This window comes from Parambassis ranga, chromosome 2 (genome assembly GCF_900634625.1).
Source record: "Parambassis ranga chromosome 2, fParRan2.1, whole genome shotgun sequence".
NCBI lineage: Eukaryota > Metazoa > Chordata > Actinopteri > Ambassidae > Parambassis > Parambassis ranga.
The window spans coordinates 24,106,372-24,118,454 of NC_041023.1; the positions used below are offsets into that span (position 1 = coordinate 24,106,372).

A 12,083-nucleotide genomic window follows, 5' to 3' on the forward strand; every position below is an offset into this window, starting at 1 on the left:
CTGACTTTTTAAATCAGATTGGATTGATTTCCATGTTATTTGACACACTATCCTGAAGAACACACACCACGTTTTGCAAGTTATGGGGCGGAGATCATTAGAATAGAAAACGCCGTACGGCGTTATGAGTGGCCGTTTGGAAAACGCCGTACAGCGTACGACGTTAAAACGGCGTTTTCTGCGGCGTACGATGTAAAAAACGCCATTTAAAGTACTGGCAAACGCCGTTTAAAGTATGGCGGAAATGTGATATGAATGGCTTGCCATACTCAGCAGCCTAGCCATGCTGGTTGTCTGTTGACGGTGTTTGTTTTCAGGTGCTGCGTGATCTCTGTGCGCATGTAGCAGTGCTCCGTCAGAATATAGTCCCAGAATGGATCAAAGTAGGAGGTTGCCGCATGTTAATCAGCATTTCCATTTGTGCTCGCTGTGAATATGCAGGCCACATGAAGTACTTGGAATTTCTTTCTTTCTTTTTAATCAGGATGCTAGTTGAACAGAACCCGTGTTCTCAGTAGCTGCCCTCACTGTAAACAAGCTGCGCACACACCTGACTCCTGGACATGTGTCTGTGTGAGGAGCCAGTGAACAACTTATTTTCATGTTAAAGCAGCTTGACATATTTTATTTAATTTCTATTCACAATTGATTTTGTTATTTTAACTTACATAAATGTCATTGTCAGTACTGTATCTCCAAAGGTACAGCAAGTCACTCATTAAGGAATATGACATGCAGTTTATTTAGTAAACAATGTTTAGCTTTTAGTCTTAGTGAAACCGAGGGAAATTCAGGCCCAGGAAAATCGCCGCTTATCAATTAATCGTTAATCGATCGATAAGGTCATTCAACTAATGATTAATGAATTAATCAATAATTTGCATCCCTATTCTGACCTGTTATTAATAAAGATTGAGATGATTGGACCAGTTGTACTTTTTTGGAATATTTGAAACCCTTTTTTTTAATGCGGCCCACCCTCACCCAGACTCTACCCCCAGCGGCCCCCCCAGGTAAGTTGAGTTTGAGACCCCTGTATTAGAACATGAAGAAGAGGCCGTCGCTGCAGTCTCTGGACAACATCTCCATCGACAGCTACCTGATGGAGGATGGAGACACCTACAGCCTGCTGGAGAGAAGTGGATATCACACACACACAAACACACACACACACGTGAAAACAAGAGAATAAATCTGAATATGCATTTGACCTTTGACCATGTTTTATGTAGCAGTTGCAGGATACTGTTTTGACCAGCAGGTGGTAGCATTGTCTATACTGCACACAACAAGACAGGGTTCAGCGTCTGTGAGTCACATTTGTGTGTTTATATGATATTTTTACAGATGATGTGTCCATCTCAGGCTTCAAGGATGCGATCAGTGAACAGAGTGTCACAGAGAACGCCACCGAGGCAGCCTGGGTAAGAAGTCTGTGTGCTGGACAGAGCGTGGTTTATGTGAGCACTGACGTGACGTATTTGTGTTTTCGTGCATGGTTCCAAGTTTGGACATGTGTAATATTGATTTCTGGAAATGTTCTTTTGAAATGTTGTCACATCACGGTGCTCAGCTTTTAAACCGTGAGCTTCCTGATGACATAAAACAGACTTTGGTTCGATGAGGGCTGCTGATGCAGGGCAGAGTAGAAACATCAGCAGGATACTGACGACTGCATGTTTTTGGAATCAGACTAAAGGCTTTCGAGATTTTTGTGTTTCGACTTCTTTGACATTAGAAAGGAAACATGAGGACAGAAAGAGAGGAAGGACATGTGATACAGGTCGTAGAACAGATTTGAAGCTGAGGATGCTTCATAATGATCCCTCCTTCACAACAGTCTTTGATTATTCACACTTTTGACATCATGGTTTAAACCTCCACACACCCTGAGCAGAGCAGGAATCAGGTATTTAACATGTTCATGGTTCCACATTTGATGAAACCCTGTTCTCTTTGCTCTTAAATGTGATTTTTTTTTTTAGGAGACTCTTGACCAGTTTTCTGAAGCAGTCTATTGATTATTCAGGGCTAATAATGCCCTCGTTTACAAATGACTCTTTCTTGTGTACAGACACACATTTACACACTAACACAACCCACTGCCTCCTTTTTATTTACCTTACCGTAACTCCCCACAGGTATGCTGAGTTCAGTACCAATACCTGCTCAAAGCAGCCAAGGTAACTGCTGTGTGAAAATGAAGGGATGATTTTAACCCCTAATCTGCCTCATTCTGGTGTAATCTGCCCTCTCTCCTCTCTGTGTCTCCCCCTCGTTTCTCCCCGCCTCCCTCATCTCCCCACTGCAGCAGACTTTGCAGTTTCAGTCCAGTGATTCAGGCAATGAGAGAAACGCCAGCTTTACCCCCTCTCCTCCTATCTCACAATCCCACCTCCTCCTCTTTTCCTCTTCACTCATCCCTCCAGCTCCATACTCCACCTCCCTACTAATCCTCTGCCATCCACCCCTCCCTCTCCACCTTTTTTCCTTTCCTTCATCTCCTCCCTCTCCCGGCCATCTTTCCTCTCTCCTCCCTGTCTTATCGCAGTCATTCAGTCCTTGGCTGCTGCCTCCCTCCCTCCCTCCCTCTGTTTCTCTTGCCTCACCCGCTCCCATCTTTTTGCCTAAACCTTATCTGCTCAGGATTGAGAGAATATGTCATTTTATATCTGAGGAAAGCTGCGTGTATGTGTGTGTGTTTTTGGCTGGTGTTAACCCTCTGCTGACCCTGCTTCACTTCTCACTGTCAAGATGAAAAGCTGTATTTCTTTAAGTGGCTATTTTCATGCCTCGCTGAGTGTCTCTATTGCAACACACATGTCTGTTTCTCTCATCTGTTAAAACTTGTTTCTGTACTTGTGCAGTGGTGGAGGAAGTACTGAAGCTTGGTACTTAAGTAAAAGTAGAAGTGCTACATCAACAATCCTACTTACTAAGTAAAAGTCTTAACTTACTTTTAAATGTACTTAAAGTATTAAAAGTAAAAGTACTCATGCACTGAATACATATTATTGATTTCCATTGCAAATGATCTGAACAGGCTAAAAAATTAAGTAATCATCTTAAAATTAAAATGGACAATGTGTAGTTAATTTACATTTTCAGTCCAGAAGCAGCTATGGACAGGTCTGTGTGTCATAAGGCAGGCTGTGGGCATGAAGTGAACAGAGAGGCTGCTAAAAAAAAACAGGCATTCAGCATTTTTACTGTGTCAGTATTCCTGCTGTAGATTAATGTTATGATTCATGTTAATCAGACATTAATGGATGGATTTGTGTTATCAGACAGCAGCTAACTAGTTAGCTAACTGAGCCAGAGGACCGGCATCATGACTGAGGCTCATTATAGAAACACAGCTGGCAGCGTGACACCACCTTCATGCAGAGTCTGACTTCACATCAGTCCAGCAGTACAGTCCAGCACAGCTGTATGAACACAACTGTATTCATAAATGTACTTGTAACTACAGACATTGTAAAAATTTGTAGTGGAGTAGAAAGTACAGATAATAGCTGCAAAATGTAATGGAGTAAAAGTATAAAGTATGCACTATTATTTTTACTTAAGTAAAGTATAAATACATAAAAATTTACTTAAGTACAGAAACGAAGTACAAATACTTAGTTACTTTCCACCACTGTACTTGTGTGCTTGGCAAATGAAAAGGCCCCTTTGTGCTGTAAAGATTCAGTGAAATAAGGATTTTAATGGCCCTCTCCTCCAGTGCAGTCCCTTTTATCTCACTTCCCTCTCTGTCCTCACTTTTCACCTCGATTCTCTGCATTACTTCACCAACAAATCTTTCATGCATAAAAAGAAGGAAAAAAAGATTAACTGGAGAAAACTTCTCTTTGAAGACTCAATACTTGATACCAGGATCCAAAGTGCTGCTGTAAAGAGCCTGTGGGACTGAAGAAATCTCCTTCAGCCACCTTCTTCTTAACTCCTTCCTGCTTCTCTTTTTCCAGACTTTTTCCAACTTTGTCTCTCAGTGTTTCTGTCTCCTCATTCATTCCACCTCTTACTTCAAGCTCGTTAAACCTGACATCAACCTGCACCTGTAGAGTAGAGTGACCTGACAGTCACCCAGGCAGCCATTTTTAGTTTCTGTCAAACAGACACTGACTGGATTTCTAATTGTTGTAACAGCTGGTATTTATTTATTTACATGGAGATCAGCATCAGGGACACGCATGTCAATTTGAAGGTGAGGTCATTTCTTTGAATGTTCCAGCTCCTTGCGTGGAATTTGTTTTTTCCTGAACAACCAGACAACATATCCCGTGTCTCCCACAGGATGACGGCCCCTGTGACAATCCCTCCGACTCTGAGACCTCTCCAATCACGCTTCACATGGACATCCATAGAAGAGACGATGGGTCTTTCTCTATAGGAGGTGAGGAACAAGTGCGCATTTCCATCTGCCAGATACTTCCACCTCCACTCCAGCTCTGATTCACGGCAGTTATATAAGTTATAAAAGAAGTCCTTTTAAAGTCCACGCACGTTACATCCACACATCAAAACTCGCCTCTGTCTTCCTCCTCATAGTGGACAAAGTGGCAGAGTCTAAACCCAAGAAGGCGGGATCAGTGGTGGACAGCTCTCTGAATCCAGTTCCTGAGACAGCGCCCAAGGTCTGCAGTGCAAGGCTACATGTGTAGCGTGTTCTGCTTATGTTTTTTTTTAACTTGTCCATTGACAGTTAAAGTGTTGTTTTCTGTAACTTTTAACCATATCTCTTCAGCTTCCTCTGTGGGTAGGGTTTGGTTGGTTACCGTGGAGATGGCAAGTATCCACCTTGCAGCAGTAACAGTATCTTTTCATCTCTTTTTTTGGCTTCCAGATTCTGATAGAGGAGAACGAGTGTTTGAAGTTGGATCTCTCCCGGGCCAAGATGGCACTGGCCGAGGCTCAGATGGAGAAGGACTCGCTGCTTCACCACATGAAGAGCCTCAAAGTGAGCACCAGCTAGACCCGGATCTGAACCAAGAATGTGAACACGAGCTTTGCAGTGTTTCAGTTGACTGTGTATCTCAGTTAGAACAAGCATATCTGTCAGTTCCACGGCTTTGTCAGCAAAATGACCAACACTAATCTGTGCCCCTCTTCCTCCTCTTCCTCTTATTTTTCTAGATGTAAATAGCTACTTAACATGTGCTGCACTTTTAAAACTTGTAAATTCAACCAGAACTATGAAAGACAAGTGGATGGAGTGATTCATTCTTTTGTGTGTGCTGTTCTAACAAAAAAGGAAGTACACTTTGTGTTTCAAATGTGTGCGTCTTTATGTAAATTTCTAATCTGCCATGTCATTTAATTTCTTTCATGCTACTTTTCATGCTTGTGTGATGACTTCAGGGGAAGTTAAACTTTTCTAACACACACACACTAAAACTAAACGCTAAAGTGGCAACAGCACCAAATAGTTTTGAGAATAACACAGGATATCTCTAAATATCTCTAATTTTATGCAGCCCGAGTGCATCAAATGCTTATTTGCCCGGTGTAAATGATTGACGGTATCATTCCCCGCCCTTGCCACTTACTGACCATTTGGGCTAACTTCATTTTGGAACCATCATTTTGACCAATCAGCAGCGGGCTTGAGCCTGGTAAATGATTGACAGGTGTCGTTTCACGCCCCTATGATTTACTTGTCATGTAAACGAAGAAGAAGAAATGAAGAAAAACAACAAAATTGGTGGACGCTACCATTAATGAAGTGAATCTTCTTAATAATCCATTTTTCCAGTGTTCTATGAGGATAAATTAGAAGTTAAGTTTTTAACGAAGTAAAATAGGACCGCATAGACTAAATGCCTAGGCTATGCTCGCTACTGAGCGGGAGTTTATCAGAACACCAGACTTTATGACATGGACATGAACATCTTCGCCTCCCAGAAAGGCCGCTGGAGTGAGCTTCTTCTCAAATAAGGTAGGCCCCAGCTTATAAACTGTTTAAAGGACAGCAGCTGTGCTGTCTGACCTCTGTTATGTTGTTGTTCATTGTTTTATTCAGCGTCTGGTGTAGCTACATGATAAGAGTTCAGATCCATCCTCATGCATGTCATCCACTCATTCTACCTGTGGCGGCACCACAAAGTTGACCCTTCGCCAATGCACAGGAAATGGATGTATTTGTGGCTGTATCTCCCACATACTTCATCCAATGTGGATGAAAAAAATCAGGCACACTGAGCCTGTCATTCTGAACAGATTGATATGCTAATGACCACAAACTCTCATAGCGCCACCTACTGGTGGTCTGAATTGTGTTCAGGCTGATTATCCATGTTCCACACCTCGTATTTCCACACCTCCTAGGGAAATACTCTGATAGACCTGAGATTTTGTCACATGGTTCTGAAGGCATGGCTGAGCAAAGTTATCAAAAATGCAGCTTGATGTTACACCGTGTGGGCGGGGCATCGCCACAAAGGTGACCCTTCATCACCATAGAGAAAGCTGCTGTGTTTCTTGATTTGTTCATCCTACCTGCCTCTTACTCTATCATGACATCAGCCCCTGTGCACCTTTTCATATCACCTTATCGTCATATGTGGGTGTGGCCACATAGCTCAGCAGCGCCCCCTAGAATGAGATCTGAGTCTCCGTTTGACCTACAGACACAAAAATCAGTACACATACGTATCACCTCTTGACGAGAAAAAAAGTCAGACATTTTTAAAAAACTGCGCCATTTTCCATTTTTCACTCCCCGCACTTTTACCAACTCCTCCTAGGGGATTTGTCCAATACACATGAAAATTGGTCTGGTTACTCTTAAGGCAAGGCACCAAAAGTTATCAGAAATGCAGGACTTCGTCATACGGTCTGGCTGTGGCGCCGCCACGAATTTGAGGTTTCTGTGCTGCCACCTGATGTTTCCTTTGTCTCCAGTGTATTGGGGCATTCAGGGTTCTCCAGTATTCTGCTGTTTTCAGCAATATTATTGTAGTAAAAAGTTCATTGAACCACAGAGAACATTTAGAACTGATGAAGTCTAACCACCTTGAAATCCTGATTCCTTCCTGAGTGCAGAAAAAGAGCAGCTCTTTAACCTCTGTCTGTTCACACATTGCAGCAGCTTTTATCTGTTCTTGGTGACTTCTTGTACTTTTGTTTTGACCTTGTCACTTCAATACAAACACTGTGCTCTGTCCTCTGACTGTCTGTATACTTCAGTAATGTGAAGAGCTGATGGACAAAGTGTCCCCCTCCATCTTAAGGACCAGGGACTCAACAATGTGCACATTTGTTCAGAGAAGGTCTGAAGTAGTCCTGGCGTCCGTCTGGAAATTTCTGCAGTAACACACTGGGACATCACCATTCTTGAAGACTTTCTGATGTTGAACTCCTCCTCCATCATGGTCGGAGTTTTACGTTGAAAGAATCATCTCATGCTGATGGCCGGGCGGGTTTCTTACAGCTCCTCCTTCCTTCCTGTCCATCCTGCTTGGAGAGAATTTGGTGACTGTTCATCTATTTTTTTAGGGTAGTTCTGGGCGCCCTTGTGTGACCATGCCCTTGCTCATGCAGCCAATCACGGTTGAGCATCCTCTCTGCTGTCATGTCTGTTCTTTTCAGATTGAACCCTCAGCCCTCCTCCTCCTCCCCAGGGCACCGTCAGTCAGGAGGCCAGGTCAGCTTCTGATGCTCCCCTTTATCCTGCTTCTCTCTCCACCACCACCAGGTCTAGACCCTGGGGGGAATGCATCTTCGTTGGCTTCACCTCCCTTTCGTCCTTCCCCCCATCTTGGATGATGTCTCATCAAGGTCTATCTGCCAAAGCACATCCTGTTGTACTTTGAGTTAACTATACTGGCTTCTTTGAGTAAAATGAACTTGTTATTGTTTTAAATCATGATTACTCAATTATTTCACATTTAATCTGAATGTCACATTTATATCCATTGATAATGAGCTGCAGCTGCTTTATGCACATATTTCTTGTCTGTCCCAATGACATTTTTAAACGTGTAAGTCTTAATGTTTGAGGACATAAAAATACAATTGAAGTCCACCCTGTGTTAAGTGGTGGGAAACTGTGTGGTAGCTCAAATGAGCTGCAGTGAACCGCTGTGGCAGGCTGTTTGGATTTTGTGCACATAAATGGTCATGACATTTTACGGCTGGACTAGTGCAGTGAGTCATAGAAGGACATCAAGTGTACCAGTGTGTGTGTGTGTGTGTGTGTGTGTGTGTGTGATGAAGAGGAGAGAGAAGTTCTTGCCTGTTCTGCTGTTTACATTCTGCAGCTTAATGTTTCTGTGATGACGGCTACGTCACAGCGGAGCTCTGTTTATGAAAGCAAAGCATGTACACATCCAGCGCGATGTGTGAGCAGGAGAGTGATGGAGGAGGGTTGTACAGATGGATTGTGGGAAACGGGATGAAAGAGGCATCAGGTTGGGTCTTGGCTCATCACAAAGTGCAGAATCTGCATCCAGCCACCCTGTGAGGCTGCAGCTGTCTGCTCGCCGTTTCATCCTCAGAAGCAGCCGTCCTGAGCCATTTCTTTATTAGGGTTGATTGATAAGTAAGGACCAAGATGTCCGCCCACTGGGGAGTGATGGTTTTTAGGCAGATTCTGAAGAATTTCTGTAGCAACTCGTCACCACTTGGTTCCACCAGAGAACAAAGAACAATCCTGTGATGGTGTCTGTTTTCTGGGATGCAAAGGCTCAACATTGTCACTATGTGCTATGTGGGAAGAAAATCCAGAAAATTGAGCATGTGAAGCTGACAAAGTACTAATTATTAATTGCATGACATTTAGACATTAATCGATTCACTACGAAAATAAACTCTTGATCAATTAATATCCAAAAATAATCATTAGGTGCAGCCCTTAATTTGAGATGCCCGTCATCATAGCAGCTGCAGGTTACTTAAAGGCAGCATTTTTCCTCTAAATTCCAATTAAACAGAGACACCAGGCAGGTCCCAGCATGCACTGGTCTGCAGAGTGGGGGCGCAGTGGAGGAGTGTGCGTGTGTGTCCGTCCCAGGCGGTCACATTAAAAAATCATCTCTTTGCATTCACACAAATCCTGCTCTCTCTCGTGGCTGCAGGGATATTTTAGGATCTCACCTGTTTCCAAATTCATCCAGCTGCGCCAATTGTGCATTAGAACACGCCGCCAGGGACAGAGCAGCAGTGCGCATGTGCGTGTGTGGACAAGTTACTGGTCTGAATGTGGCACTAGCTGGTACTGCTGGTGGTTGTAAGTGTGACTTTTTAAAGACCCTAACAAAGGCATCGCCTCCCGTTGGTGTTGTAGCATCGTCATCCACACCCAGACTGTACAGTAAGTCTGTAAGTCAGGAACACTAAGAGCGGAAACCCGGCGGGTTGACTTTCACAATAAAAGCTTAGACCTGACTTCTCCTCACACGGCAGGTAAATGCACCATATCCCTTAAACAACTGTATTTAGGGCCCGAGCACCGAATGGTGCAAGAGCCCTATTGAAACCCTTAGGATTATTATTTTTTTTTTTTTTTTTTTTTTTTTTTTTTTTTTTTTTTTTTTTTTTTTTCCCCCTCCGAGATCGCATTTTTGGAGGCCTTAACATGCCCAAAAACTCACCAAACTTGGTAGAAAAATTCATTCGCCCGAAAAATTTTGAAATTTGCTGACTTTTGAAATGCACATATAAAAATGGCTCTATAGCGCCCCCAACGCGTAGCCCCTCTGGCCGGTTTGACACAGGATTATGAAAATTGGCACACATATGTATCACCTCAAGACGCACAAAAAAGTCTCTTGGACCCCCCCTCCAAACCCAACAGGAAGTCCGCCATTTGAAGGTTTGTGGCCATTTTTGGCGATGTGTGACCCTGCTGCCAAACTTTTCACGCCTCGCATACTTCAACGGATTGAGCTGAAATTCGCCGTGTCCACTCAGGACACCATAGGGAATAGACGCATTCCAAAACTCTTACAAAAGTCTTACGGTGTGGCCGGGGCGTGGCCTCAAAGTTTGACCATTTCTGAGGACACAGAAAGTCTCTATAACTTCTTCGTTTTCTGTCCGATCTGTACGAAATGTCACATGTATGATCAGAGTCTGACCCTAAACACATCTATACAACAATATTGAGGCTTTGACAGAGCGTCACCTACTGGCTACACAAAATGTTGTGTTTTCATAGGTTTTTCTGCCTGCCCCCCTGGCCTGTTTTGAGTAGGGTCATGAAAATTGGTACGCATGTGTATCACCCCAAGATGCACAAAAAAGTCTCTTGGACCCCCCCTCCAAACCCAACAGGAAGTCCGCAATTTTGAAATTTCTGTTAATTTTTGGCGATTTGTGACCCTCCTACAAAACTTTTCACGCCTCGCATACTTCCTCCAAATGAGCTAAAACTCACTGTGTCCACTCAGGACACCATAGGGAATAGACGCATTCAAAAACTCTTACAAAAGTCTTACGGTGTGGTGGGGGCGTGGCCTCAAACTTGACCATTCGCCATTACAAAGGAACTCACTGTATTTATTGCCCTAATGCGTAGCCCCGCTGGCCAGTTTGACACAGGATCATGAGAATTAGCACACATGTGTATCACCCCAAGACGCACAAAAAACTCTCTTGGACCCCCCCTCCAAACCCAACAGGAAGTCCACCATTTTGACTTTTGTGGCCATTTTTTGCCTATTTGTGACCCTGCTTCAAAACTTTTCACGCCTCACATACTTCATGCAATTGAGCTGAAATTCACTGTGTCCACTCAGGACACCATAGGGAATAGACGCATTCCAAAACTCTTTCAAAAGTATTACCGTGTGGCGGGGGAGTGGCCTCAAAGTTGACCATTCGCCATTACAAAGGAACTCGCTGTGTTTTATGCAGTACTACCCATATACTTTATGCAATGTGGACAAAATCTTACAGTACTGCCATGGAGCCGAGTCTAAACAGATATATATGCTAATAGGATGATACGGTCATAGCGCCACCTACTGGTAGCAGGAAAGTTTGGTTGTAAACATGTGTTTGTTGTATATCTGTGGAAATGAGAGGAGGAGAGCATAGCACAGGAGAGTATAGGAGACGCGAGCATAGGAGAGAAGACTGCGATGACCCCACGGATCGCAAGGTGCGCGAGGGCCCGCAATGCTGCTTGCAGCTTTAATTTTACAAATTTTTATCACTTGAAAACTTGTTCGTAAAATGCATAATTAAAACACAATATACATAGATAAACGAGGTGAACACTAATCCGAAAAAAGCATGTTAACTCTGTGTATTTATTGTGAAGGAAACATAAATTCAAATTAAATATTTATAGTCATGCGTAATTCTGAATTGGTATATTTTCCACATTTGCTTCTACTTGTACATTTTCAGTAACAGTTGTATGTTTTGGTTAGCCAGCTAGCTAAATCGTTAGCCGATTATTTGCTTGTTAGCTAAAGTGGTGGCAGTGTTGGGTATAGTTCATTATGTATTTATTTATTTGTATTAAATCATATTTCTATGTAATAATAGAACACTCAAACTAAGCCTTGTAAGTGGTGACATTGGTTAACAGATATTATTTGTCACTAGTGAAGTAAGAAGTATCAGAGTTGCTAGCTAGCTAATGGCTGGCTAGCTGCGTTGCTAGCTAGTTGAAGAAGAGTGTTACCGAGGAAACAAAAAAGTCTCTCGTTGAGGACATAAAATAAAATTAAAGCTGCAAGCAGCATTGCGGGCCCTCGCGCACCTTGCGGTCCGCGGGGTCATCGCAGTCTTCTCTCCTATGCTCTTGTCTCCTATACTCTCCTGTGCTATGCTCTCCTCCTCTTATTTCCACAGAGATACAACGAACACATGTTTACAACCAAACTTTCCTGCTACCAGTAGGTGGCGCTATGACCGTATCATCCTATTAGCATATATATCTGTTCAGACTCGGGTCCATAGCAGTACTGTAAGATTTTGTCCACATTGCATAAAGTATATGGGTAGTACTGCATAAAACACAGCGAATTCCTTTGTAATGGCGAACGGTCAACTTTGAGGCCACTCCCCCGCCACACGGTAATACTTTTGTAAGAGTTTTGGAATGCGTCTATTCCCTATGGTGTCCT

General features: G+C 43.2%; 1 protein-coding gene across 2 annotated transcripts; it reads left to right on the forward strand.

The window, feature by feature from the left end:
* Positions 1-934: 934 nt before the first annotated feature.
* On the forward strand, positions 935-5,462 carry LOC114431729 (UHRF1-binding protein 1-like). Of its 2 annotated transcripts, none has more exons than XM_028399333.1 (5): positions 935-1,139; positions 1,348-1,424; positions 4,300-4,399; positions 4,555-4,640; positions 4,850-5,462. In XM_028399333.1, the coding sequence occupies exons 1-5, from the start codon at positions 1,046-1,048 to the stop codon at positions 4,976-4,978; spliced, it is 486 nt and encodes a 161-aa protein (XP_028255134.1). In that variant the 5' UTR covers positions 935-1,045; the 3' UTR covers positions 4,979-5,462. The 2 variants fall into 2 exon arrangements, with proteins under 2 accessions (XP_028255134.1, XP_028255135.1); XM_028399334.1 differs by adding an exon at positions 4,183-4,210 and having other exon boundaries at positions 1,007-1,424.
* Positions 5,463-12,083: the final 6,621 nt, after the last annotated feature.